General features: G+C 57.2%; 1 protein-coding gene across 2 annotated transcripts in view; it reads right to left on the bottom strand.

The window, feature by feature from the left end:
• Positions 1 to 10,056, bottom strand: part of NEDD4 (neural precursor cell expressed, developmentally down-regulated 4, E3 ubiquitin protein ligase) — a 20,933-nt gene extending 10,877 nt beyond the window's left edge. For both annotated transcript variants that reach the window (XM_015409185.1, XM_015409184.1), the window contains exons 1-8: positions 9,282 to 10,056; positions 5,176 to 5,226; positions 3,829 to 3,890; positions 3,492 to 3,594; positions 2,186 to 2,346; positions 1,697 to 1,814; positions 1,012 to 1,155; positions 665 to 730 (exon numbers count right to left, since the gene is read on the bottom strand). In XM_015409185.1, coding sequence (XP_015264671.1) covers positions 665 to 730; positions 1,012 to 1,155; positions 1,697 to 1,814; positions 2,186 to 2,346; positions 3,492 to 3,594; positions 3,829 to 3,890; positions 5,176 to 5,226; positions 9,282 to 9,632 — 1,056 coding nt within the window. In that variant the 5' untranslated portion in view covers positions 9,633 to 10,056. The remainder of the gene's footprint in view (positions 1 to 664; positions 731 to 1,011; positions 1,156 to 1,696; positions 1,815 to 2,185; positions 2,347 to 3,491; positions 3,595 to 3,828; positions 3,891 to 5,175; positions 5,227 to 9,281) is intronic.
• Positions 10,057 to 12,521: the final 2,465 nt, after the last annotated feature.

Consider the following 12,521-nt stretch of genomic DNA (forward strand, 5'->3'; position numbering starts at 1 on the left):
AGGCCACAAACCCCGGCCCATGTGGCAGGAAGGGGGGGGGCACAGGTCTGAGCAGCTTCCAGGAGGAACCCAGCCATGGAGGCGCCCCCCCCCCGCTCCGGCCGAGAAATGGACTGGCTCGTTTTGGACTTGGCTGGGGAAAGGGCTCAGCTCAGCACACCGGCCCTCTGGACTGCCACATACACCCTCTTTTCGGAGGAGGAGGAGGAGGAGGAGGAGGAGGAGACTGGACTTCTCCCCCTGGCCCTTCACTCGGGAGCCTCATAGCGGCTGACAAACTCCCTTTTCCCTTCCCCTCCTTCCAACAGACACCCCCTGTGAGGCGGGCGGGGCTGAGAGAGCAAGAACAGCCCTGAGAGAACGGTGGCTTGCCCGAGGTCACCCAGCAGGTGCAAGTGGAGGAGGAGGAGGAGGAGTGGGGGATCCAACCCAGTCCTCCCGGATCAGAGTCCTCTGCGCACTGAACCACGACCCCAGACTGGCTCTTAAGCCAGGGCCAGGCCTCTGCCACGCTCACGCGGAGGGCCCCCCCACCCCACCCCTTGGGCTGCCAGGGGCCCCGGGAGGGCTGCCGCGGGGACTTCTTGCCGAGGGGAGCCTCCCGGCCTTCGGGAGCAGCTCTGACCCCAGCAGAGGGGGCAGCACACCGGGAGGGAGAACTCACCACTGGGAGCACCGGCCGCTCCTCCTGGCTGTACGTCTGCAGGCCGCTGCTTCTACCGGCGTCACCCTGGGAAGGGGAAGGGGGAAGGTCACCCGGGACTGTGGCTGCGGAGACGCTCCCAAGCCCTTCCACAGACTTTGGCCCAAACCTGCAGCCGGTGCAGCTTCTTAGGCCAGGCAGGAGCCAAAGCCAGATGCTCCCCGGCCAGCGAACGAAGCCTCCAGAGCACCAGACCGAGCCCCCGGCCCCCAGGAAGCATGCTGCCATATCGGGCAGGGGCACAACTTCTGCTTTTGGGGTTTGCTCGCTTGTGCCCCACGCCCCGCTTTGCTCAACACAGCTCTTACAGTGCAGGGTGCTGCAGGGGTCCGCTGAGCACTCGCGTCCTCCACAGGGGGTGCCTCGGCCTCCGCGTGGCCTCGCCGGACGCCCGCCTCGGGGCTCTGGTTGCTGTAGAGTGTGGCTTCGTCTTCTGTTATGATCTCCCAGCTCTAATGGGGGTGGAGGGGAGAAACAAGGGAAGCCAGCAAGACTCTCGGGCCAGCTGCTTAGATCTTTCAAGATACGGTCAAAGAGAAACTAAGCGTCTTTCACAGAAGGGCAAACCAACCAACACAGACAAGAAACCGAAGCAAAGTAACTTGGCAGTAGGGAAACCAGCTCTGCGTGCGACTTCCCTCTCGGATCGCTTCCACTGCAGTTTGCAAAATATCCCCCCCGCCGCCGCCTCCAGCTCCAAGGATCACGATCCCCCCCCAAAAATCCCCCCCGCCGCCGCCTCCCGATCCAAGGATCCCGATCCCCCCCCCCCGAAAGAACTCCCTATCGCTGCCCCACATGGGTTCTCCTGAGTGGGGCTGAGCCGTCCCGTTTCTTTCCAGTTGCCCAACCCCAGCAGACCTCCAAAGGACCTGGATGGTGCATCCGGCCACCTCCAAACTTCCACCTCTCCCTCCCTCCCTCCCTCCCTCCCTCCGGGGTCTTGAGAGCCCCATCACTTCCCCCCTCCCCGCCAGGGAGGCGGGCTCTCACCTCTGGGGATTCGCCGTTGTCCAGGCCCTCGGACTCCTCTGTGATCTGGTGCCGGTGGGCGAAGGCGTGCTGGGCTTCCAGGTGAGTACGGTCGCTCTCCGCGGCAGGTCTGCCGTCCCTTCACAAAGAGAGGGTTAAGTGTGCCTGCCTGTGCCAGGGGGCACTGCCCTTTCTGTGTGGGAGCTGCTTCCTTTGCGTACTCAGAGATGCAGCACAAGTGCAACCCAGTTTTGCTTCCCAGGGAAGGCAGAGAGGCCTGAGTGAGGCCTGCCTCAAGCCACCCCGGATGCTGCCACCACCGTCCCTCAGGCTGGCACGCACAGGATTCACATACAAGCCCCAGCCCACGAAAGCCAACCAAGGGCACTGGCCAGAACCACTGGCCCCCAGGACACCCCTCCCTTCCCCCCCCCAAGACTCCCAGAAGGCCCTTCTACTCGTCTTCCGGAACAGAGCCCGTCTGGCTAAGACTGCACAAGGACCACCTACTGGAGAGTCGGCCTTTTCCACTGCGTCCTCCTGGACTCGTGGTTGACGTAGTAGGTCCTGCCGAGCAGGTCTTGCCTCTCTTCCCAGCCTGGCGGGAGGGAGGCCTCCGGCTCCTCGAGCTGGCAAGAGGCTTCCGGTTGGTCCAGGATAATCCAGCCGGGCTGCAACGGCAAGCACAGGGTTTGGCTCCGGCCACCTTTCTGACTGTGCAGCCCCCTGAGAGGGCCGACTCCAGCCTCAGCAGCCACCGCTGACACATGATCCGGAAACCACCCCTCTGCTCAAGGAAGACGGCTCGACAGGTTTTAAAACAGACCAAGAGCATAGAATCAAAACCCAGCAAGACCCAAGTGAGCGGCCTGCTTCAGCACACGGCGTGAACACCCCAGTCAAGCTCAGCCAAGGGGGTGACAGGAGGAAATGGGGGGGGGGGGTTACCCTGCCTGGGTAACCAATAATCAGACCCAAAGGAAACTGAAATATTGCGCTAAATGTCTATGTGATATATTATCCAATATTCAAGGCATGTCAGAATATACAACAGGTAAGTTTAAACTATCATTGAATTCATAGTTGTTAACGAAGTTCTCCGGAAGGACGTATTGTTTCGTTGAGACTTCCTCTGAACCTTACAAAATTAATGGAAAAAACACGTTTGTAAAAATACTTTGTGCAATGTACCTGTAAATATACAATTATGTCAGTAAAATTTAATACATACAACAACGTGTCTTGTTCCTGATATAACATCAATTGGTGTCTAAGTAGTAGACTCTTCTACAAAGATTTTCTATGGAAAAAACATTGTTTCAATCAACTACCTCCGTCATATGACAGAATTAAAAAAACATATTTTAACAACAATTATATACGCTCACCAGATCCTAGTTGTCATTTCTGCTCAATGAGTTCTGTGCAGGCAGGTTGAACAACCACTAGTAGCCTTAGCAGGTGTAACACATCTCCTCCGTTGTATTAAACAACTCTTAAAGGTATACATCCAAAAATCCAAAGTACTACAAAAAACACAATAGGTCTAAAGATGCGTTCAAACCATTAGGGTAACATGTTCAGCTAGCATTCCAGAGAACTTTGTTAACAACTATGAATGTACTGATTGTTTAAACTTACCTTTTGAATATTCTGACACACCTTGACTATTGGATACTATAATGCATAGACATTTTGCGCAATAACTATCAGTTTCCTCTGAGTCTGATTATTGGTCATCGTGGCTGTTATCCATTCTGTCTATTGCCCTGGCTGGGGGCCATCGGCCAGGCCAAGGGAGGCCCCGGAAGCTCACCTCCAGCTCCTCCGCCTGCTCTGTGCCATCATCTTCTTGGCCGTGGCTCTGGGGCAGGTACGTCATTTTGAGCCTGAGGAACCCTTTCACTCGGGACCTGTGGCTGTGGAAGAGAACCGCAGCAACCGCAAGCGTGAGCCATTGAGGGAAGCCGCTGCCTCACTCCGCTTCGCCTCTGCCCCCTGGCCTGGCCTTAACCCAGCCTCACCAGCACACACGTGGCCCCAGTGCCACGAGACCACTAGGGCGGGGCAAACCCCCCCCCCGACAACAGCCACGGCAGAATGGGGCATCCGTGGCACCAGAGAGGGGCACTGGCGTTTCCTAAGGGACTGACCTCCGTGGGTGAAGAACAAAGTCCTTAAATGTGTACGGCCTCTCAGTAGCCGGATTCTCTGTCTGGAATGAAACAGCAGCTTTGGGTCATTGGCCCCCCACCACCCCTGCTCTTTGGAAAAGCACCGCCGGGTGTGCGGCACACCCGCCCTCCCAAACACCCCAACTTCAGCCTTGCAAAACACAGCAGCCGGGCAGGCGAGACTGTCAGCGGTGGCACCAGGATCCAGGGTGCCGCTGGCAGAGACTGGGACCAGTCCGAAGATCCCTTGCCCGCCTTGGCTGGCACCAGAGCCTTTCCCAAGTGTGCCAATGAGGTGTATGCTGCATTTCTAAACCCACAGGCCCATTCAGACTACTGGTTTCTCCAGGGTGGAAGTTTTTGGTAATGACCGCATGAAAAGAAGCGGCGTGAATTTTCATGATGTTCTGAAGAGGACATGTAAGAACAGAGGAGAAGCCACTGTTGGATCAGGCCAAAGGCCCATCCAGTCCAACATTCTGTGTCACACAGTGGCCAGAAATACCAGGTGCCCTCAGGAGGTCCAGCGGCGGGGCCAGGAGGACACTAGAAGCCCCCCCACTGTTGACCACCCCCCCAAGCACCAAGAAGACAGAGCATCACTGGCCCCAGCCCGAGAGTTCCTGTCTATACCTTGCGGATAATAGGGGCCACTGATGGACCTCTGCTCCATATGCTTATCTAATTCCCTCTTGAAGCCGTCCATGCTTGTAGCCGCCACCACCTCCTGTGGCAGTGAATTCCATGTGTGTTAATCACTCTGGGTGAAGGAGGACTTCCTTCTATTTGCTCAGCAATTTCATGGAGTGTCCACGAGTTCTTGTATTGTGTGAAAAGCATTTTCAGGAGTCACAGCAGAAGGCGTGTGAGGGAGGAAGACTCATCCTCATTGCAGCTAGCCCTGTGGCGACTGCAGGCTGCAGCACCAGCCAGCCAGCCAGCCAGCCAGCCAATGTGCTCTGGACCAGGCCCCTCCCCTAGCAGCCGTCACCACCCTGTGCGGACTCTGGCACACACACACCCCAACCTCCCAAAGCGCTAGAGCAGTGGGCCCTCATTGGGGCCGCTCCCAAAGGACAGCGAGCGCAGTGGAGCCCTAAGACTGCCGGGCTGCGTCAGCAATACCAGAGGCAGCCATGTTCACGGCCTCCGTCCGTGCAGATCTTCCCCGCACACACACACTGGGAAGCTGCCCAGTTCACAGCCCCCTCCCCTGGACAGGAGGCTAAACACCTCTGGCTAAAAGCAAGCAGCGACAAAGTGCTGTGCTCTTCACAAGAACATTCAGAAAGATGCGTGGTTGCTTTTTAAAAAATCAATACCCACCGGCAGCTGGCAGAGGGGCACATCCACTTGACCGAGGAAGTCATCCCTGGTCTGCGGAGAGAGAGAAGAAGCCGTGAGTGGCAGGAGGCCATCAAGCGTTCCTTGCCGTGCCAAAAGCACTCCCGGGGACTCTCTTCTGGGCCGAGGGAGAGGGAGGCGCTGAGGAGGAGAAGTGCACGTCTCCCTCGCTCGCTCTCCCCTCTGGGGGCCACGGCCAGGAGGAAGGAGGCCCTGCTTCCCTGGAGCATGTAGCCAAAGGCTGGGGGGCTGGGGGCACCTGCCGGTCTGCACGGTCGGGCACAGGGACGCACGTGGGCTTGGCCATCTTCTCAGGGTGGTGGAGGGGGACCAACAGAACTTCTCTGCGCCCTCCGGCCTTTCTCAGCCCTCCCCGCCCGGGCTTCTCCTGTCGGCTCAATGGCTGCCATTCATTGCTATGGGAGACCCAGCCTCCCCGTCTCTGACCCCAGGGAGCCCAGCTTCCCCCGTTCCCAAGGGACCTCGCTCCTTCCCCAGCAAGGCCCCTCCGGACAGCTCTGGAGCTGGCTTCCCTCCCGCCCACTGTGGCCTGCTCAGTTCCCAGAACTGGACCCCCTGCGGCCTCCTTCGCAGCGGGTTTCGCACAGAAGGCTGTGCAAAGCTGAGGCTGACAAAGAGCCCGAAACGGGACCCTCGGCGGCTGAAGACAAGGTGCACCATACACACACACACACCCGCGCTGCCTGCCTTGGACCCCTGCGCCTGAAACCGAGGTGCCGGCTTCATTTCATGACAGCTCGGAACAGACAGCCGACCTCCTGAAATGCGACTCCCCCCCCCACAACAGCCGGCTCACTGCGAGCAGGGGAAGGACTCACCAGACCCCTTCCACCGGGGCCAGACTCACTGGAGCCAACCGAGTATTTTCAGGGTGGTTAATTTTAAACCGAATCACAACACAGGACTATAATTAGGTGGTGTGGGAATATCTGACAGAACTGGCACGGAAGACTCTCTCTCCTCGGAGCGGGAATCCGTCCGCATCGTAATTTCGGAAAGCTGCTCCTCGATACCCTTTCGGATTTATCTGGAACACGGCCATCGGTATTGGCATGCCCCCCAAGAGGGCAACGGCCCAGGCGTGCCCTGATGGAGCCCAAGAGGTCTTTTCTTGCTCCATCCAGATATCAGGAGCAGAAGACTCAGAGCAGAGCACTCTTACTAGCCAGCAGGGGTGTATTCTGCATAGCAAGAGACCACTTTTAAAAACGTTGTCAGCCTGCAATGCCTCGCTTGCCTCAAATCTCCCTTCCGCGCTGACACCAACTGGGCCAAACCTGAGCACAACATGGCTTCACAAAACACATCTTCATTTTGGCATGCCTGTGCCCAAGACGGCCTCATCGTCAGCACCAGATGGAAAGAGGCAGGCAGGCAGGCAGGCAGGGTTTGACACCGTCTGCGGCTGCAGCAGAAGTGTCGATTGAGAACATCTGAAAACAGGCTGCTTAGGAACCGGCTCTTCCCACTAAAGCAGAGTGTTGTGTTGTACACCCCTTTCTATTCACACCAGGCAGGACAGTGGCAAAGGGGATAAATAGGTCTGCCTCAGGGACGCCCGCTCTGCCTATCTGAAGGAATCCCAACACGAATAAACTCCATTCGGCTTTCAGGTGCACCTTGACCTACTTGGCCGCGATGGGCAAAATATGGCTGCCCCGCTGGAGTCTTCACTAGAATAGCAATCTGTCCTTAGGAAGGAAAAAAGATGGTGATCCCCCCCCCCTTCAGCCAAGGACAACATTCAAGAAATACCGTATTTTTTGGACCATAGACTCACTTTTTCTTCCAAAAAAAGTGGGAGGAAAAGTGAGTGCGTCTTATGGACCGAAGGTTCAGAATATTTCCCCCCGTTTTCCTCCTTTAAAAACTAGGTGCGTCTTAAGGTCAGGTGCGTCTTATGGTCCGAAAAATACGGTAATTTCTGCAGATGTGCACAGAGCTTATCCCCAATGACTGGCAAACAGAAGCCCATTTCATAGAAAATGGTGCTTTGAGCTGGGGCAGGCAGGCAGAAGTTGCCTTTCAGTCTTTGACAGAAGAAGAAGAAGAAGAGAAGAAGAGATTGGATTTATACCCCGCCCTTCACTCGGAGTCTCAGAGCGGCTTACAAACTCCTTTCCCTTCCCCTCCCCACAACAGACACCCTGTGAGGTGGGTGGGGCTGAGAGAACTCTGACAGAAACTGCTCTTTTTCAAGGACAGCTGTGCCAGAGCTTGTGACTGACCCAAGGTCACATCAGCAGGTGCAAGTGGAGGAGTGGGGAATCAAACCCGGTTCTCCCAGATTAGAGTTCGCACACTTAACCACTACACCAAACAGAGCCCATGAAGGCAGCTTACAACAAAAAAGGGAACCAGAAAGGCAAACGGTTAGACCTGAGACCCGTCGTAGCCCCGCAGGGACCAACAAGGGTTCCAGAGCAGAAGCCCTCGAGAGGCAAAGCGCCTTCTGCCTGATACAGCAGAGCAGAAATGGAGACCTCCGAGTCCTTTTAGCCTGGCCAGGAGGCAAGAGGGGTGTCGTTGTAAAGGATGCCAAGGTAGGGACAACGTGTATTGTAAGCAGCTTGATCAGAGCAGAGGAGACATCTTCAGGGGAAGAAAACTAGCTTCTGTAGTGAGAGAAGAATGCAAAAGAACACAGGCTGCCTAACAGGTACCAAGGATATAATTTAAGTTATTTGCCACATCTTTTATGTTGTTTTGCTTAATGGTCAGAGATAAGCAGAGAGCGTCCTTGGCCCCTGAAGTTTTAAAACCAACCAACAAAAGCAGGAACCGTGGTGGAACAAATCCAAAAACAAGAAAAGCACCGTGTACAAAAATACAATACTAGAAAAATAATTTTAATAGAATATTAACTAATTTATGATATATTGTATAAGTATCGTAATAATATTCAAAATAAAGTCATGACACATATAACATCACATATGAAAACTCAGTTCACAAAAATCTGATGCACCCCAAGATTCATACATGAATGAAAGTCAGTACCACTGGAATTAAACAGTGCAGGGATTCTCTATTTTATATGTCCTGCTACTGCAAAGAAATAATCCAAAATATTCTTCTTCCAGAACTTGTTACTGCAAGAGAAGCGATCCAAAAATCCCGCCGCTACAGGAGAAGCAATCCGACGGCTCCCCGGATGTATAAGCCATTTCCAGCCTTCTTTCTCAAGAATCGCCTTAACCATTCCTTGTATAAATCATTCTCTGGAACCAATCTCCATCCTTACAACAAACATGTCCACTTTTCCCCATGGGATTAAGGGACTTTCATTCATCTACGAATCTTGTGGTGCATCAGATTTTTGTGAATCGAGTTTTCATATGTGACTTTCTTTTGAATATTATTACGATAATTATACCTATAAAATATATCATAAATTCTTTAATGTTCTATTAAAACTAGTTATTTCTGTATTTTTGTACACAGTGTCTTCCTTGTTTTTGGGCCCTGACGTTTTAAGGCACGGTGGGTGGCCCCCGTCTTCAGAGTGGTCCTCCTCACTCTCTCCGGCACTTCCCCGTCACCTGGGCCAAGGTGGTTCAGGCACCACGCACACCTCCCCCAGGCCACACAAATCAACAGAAATACATCAAAACACCGTGCTTGCAATTCAAACCCTGGGATCCCGCGCACCACCAAAGCCTTTTCAGGAGAGCTGGCCAAGGGACCAGGGGGATAGCAGAGGAGCTACGTCGTGAGGCCATGCACCGCACGGAGGGAGCTCAGGCGGAATTCTCTCCAAAGCCACACACACACCCCAGTTGGCTTCCTGCTCTGTCTGCAGGCAAGAACCTGCTCTGCATAGGGCTCCGGAAGGCAAGGGCCACGGAGGTTCTTAACTCCCCATCGGCTCAGTCCCTTGGCCTCCTTGTGTGTGGGCACTGGAGAAAGCGAAAGCCATCTCCACGTGAGTAGAGTTCCATGAGGCAGGAGCAGACGGCCACTCACGGAGGCTCAGCACGGCACACCCGGGAGCAGAGGAGGCCGGCAGTCCCACTACGCACGGCTGCAAAGGGGGGCCGGCCGTCTCCCCATATCCCCACACTCACCTCGAGAGGCTGCCTCCAGCTGTCACTGCCGAATGCCTTCCCAGGTGACTGTCCCCCGGGCCCTCCCTCTCTCTCGGAGGCAAACTGGATGTGCAGGTGGGAGGTGCCGGCCTCAGACCGGTAGTGCAGGTGGGCCAGGGGGGACCCCACAGACAGGCTCCTCTGCAGGCCGGGAGGGGCCCTGCTCCTGCACACGGCTGGGCTTGTCCCCCAGCCGCCGCCACCGCCGCTGCCACGCTCCTCTGTACCCGAGGGCCAAGAGGCCCAGGTGCCGCGTGCGAGTCCAGCAGGAGGGTCCCTCGTCACGGCAGGTGCAGAAGAAGCGGGCTCCCTTTCCTCCGCCACCGGCATTCCGTGGGAGAAATGAAACGAGATGCGAGAGCCCCCCGCGGGGACCGCCCCCTGCGTGGCCGAGGGCCTCTCCCACCCAGAGCTCTCCCCGCAGAGCTGCCTCACGTCCCTCGTTCCGTCGGGAGGGCCGGCACCGCGAGAGATCCGGAGGCCATTGGCGACAGTCGAGAGGGACCCCTCGGCCACCGCCCTGTCCTCGTCTTCCGGCCCTTGCTCCCCGGGAGGCACCCAAGAGGGCCGCCTGCGGGGCGGAGGAGGCGTCGGCGAGACCGGCGGGGGACCCGAGGGGCTCCGTGGGAAAACCACCAGGGAGGAGCAGCGCCGCAGCAGCGGTCTCTTCCTCTCCCGCTCCTCCCCTCCCCGTGGCCTGGCCGGCCTTCTCGCCTCTTCCGGGTCAGACACGTTTCGTAGGGATGGCCCCCGAGGGGCTCTGCCCGTAGAGAGGCGAGATGTGCTCCCAGCATCGCCGCCGGCCACAGTACCGGGAAGAGCCCAGCCCTCCCCTGCGCAGAAGGGGCAGCTGCTACCGCCGCTGTTGCTGGCGACGCCACTGGTACAGGAGCCGCCGTCACTGGTGGTGGTGCTGGCCCAGGACCCGCAGTCGCTCCCGGCACTGCTGCAGGCGCCCGGATCGCTGCCCTGGGCCCTGCCGAAGGCTCTGTCATCAGGCGGTGGGTCCGGTGGGCTCCCCCCCGCAGGTCGGCTCCAGCGGGCCCCTTTTGTCCTCCTGGAGCTGGTGGTCAAGGAAGGCGGGTCTTCAGAAGCCACCGGCTGAGAAGGCCCACGGCACCGTGGAGGCTGCAGGGAGATCTGCAGCGAGGCGCTCTTCTTTGGGTGCTGGGGCCAAACTGGCTGCGGACTGATCTCCTGCCTGGGATCTAGCCTGAGCCGGAGGGAGTCAGGGTGAGGCCTTTTGACACGTGTGCAAATATCCTCGCCATCCAGGCCATCTCCTAGGCTTCCCGGCGACGGAGCGGTGCGACTCCTTTGGGCGACAAAATGCAGTCTCAGCCGCTGAGCCATGTGTCCACATTTCCACCTACAAAAGTCAGGGAGCTTCTTCCTCTTAAAACTCAAAAGCAGCTGCCCCAAATCTCTCTCTGGCTGATCTGCAGCGCATCCGAGGAAGCCGACAGCAAACGCAGGGACGGCCGGTATACCAGGAGGCTCCCCGGAATTAGCAAGTCATCCCCACCCCGCGGCCTCTGCTCTGCCTGTGGCAAAGAGGAACGCTTCTGCTCACTCAGCACCTCGTCTCCAGTGCCCTTTAAAGCTCCTCTCCGTGGCAGGAGGCTCGCCCTGGCTGGCAGGCCCCTCCGACCTGCGTCGGCCGGCGACATGGAGAATTCACTCCGAGGCAGTTCGTCCCACAGCTGCCGCAGCTGAACCCGAATCCCTGCTTTCCGCAGAAGGAGACGGCCTCTTAATCTTTTTAGAGCCACAGGAAGTTCACAGGAATCAAGTTCCACGCCATTATCAAATCGAGGAGCTCGGTTTTGAAAGAGCAATTGTGCCAGAAATCCGAGAGGGTGCCTAGTGCGTAAATCAAGGAGCAAGGAGCTCCAGCGATGGCAGGGTGCCAGCAGCAGCAGCAACGAGACCCCTTCGAAAGAGAACCACGGAGAAACCAGCTGCTCTGCTCTGGAGAGGGGAATGAGCGTCACAACGAAGAAGACCGTTAGCTCTGTTCAGAAGAACCGCCTCTCCCTCTCCCTGCCTCCACACACAGGACACGTTGGAAAGGGCAACCTGCCGCCTTCGGCTTCCTGGTGCCCGGGGCCTCTGCCGCTGAATCCTGTCCCACGGACACCAGGGATTGTCTGGCCAGGGAGCTGGGGGGGGGGCTGCTCACAGGTGCGGATATCGCGGCAGTCACGCTGCCCGGGGAAGCCTGCCCACGGCCACAAAGTCCTTTGCTATTACAGCCTGGAACCCAACCAAGCTACTCCTCAAGGCGTTGCAGAAGAACTCCACCGTGACCTCACAGAAGCCCAGAGGTCCTCCGGGGAAGGCAAATCCACTCCACGAAGCAGAGCAGAAATCCGCCTGAAACGGCAGCAGGGACAGCCTTCGTGGGGCCCCGGAGGACAAAAGCTCAGGAGGGGGCTGCCTCTGCCAGCCCCCCCGGCACCAGAGCCAAGAAAAAGCCTGGTCTTCGCCCCACACAAGGACGGTGAGAGCCCTCCCTAGAAGCCGGCTCGCCCAGGCCGTGGACGGAACAGGCACCACAGATGGGGCCACCACGGAGCGGATGGGCTGAGCGGGTGTGCGTGGCGGCGGCTGCCAATGGCGGCAGCGGGCGCCTGCTCTTCCTCTGTTTCTATCCCTCCACTGGGGGGGGGTAGTCAGAGACACACACACATCCCCGCACGGGGCCTGGGGCAGCTGTCGCCGTTGCCCTGTGGCTCGGACCACCCCTGACTGGCTGCCAGTCTGGCGGCAGGCCACAGCAAGGATTTCTGCTCTCTCCTGACTCCCGGTGGGCCTCCTGGAGAAACGTACCACAGCTCCCCAGCTCTGCCGGCACAGCTCCAGCTACCGATGTGGGAACAGACCGATGACACACGTTAGATGCGGGGCATGTCTAAACCCAGCCGCAGCGATATGGAATTAAACAGCAGACAGCAGAGAACACAGAACCATTTGTTCACCCATCAGATCACACGGCTGAATATTTTATCCTTGGTATTTAACTTTTACTTCTACACAGGGGGTCATTTCGTAGAAAAAGAGGTGCAGGAGCTCATCAGCATAACTCATTAGCATGACTCATTTGCATATACCATGCCCCCTGACATCACCAGAAGTGTGTCAGAAGGCAACACCCACTGCTCAGGCGCCACTGGACTGTTTTGGATTGCTAGCTATTGGGGGGGGGGGAACGTGAGG

Source organism: Gekko japonicus, unplaced genomic scaffold (assembly GCF_001447785.1).
Source record: "Gekko japonicus isolate JY-2015 unplaced genomic scaffold, Gekko_japonicus_V1.1 scaffold167, whole genome shotgun sequence".
Taxonomy (NCBI): Eukaryota; Metazoa; Chordata; class Lepidosauria; order Squamata; family Gekkonidae; genus Gekko; species Gekko japonicus.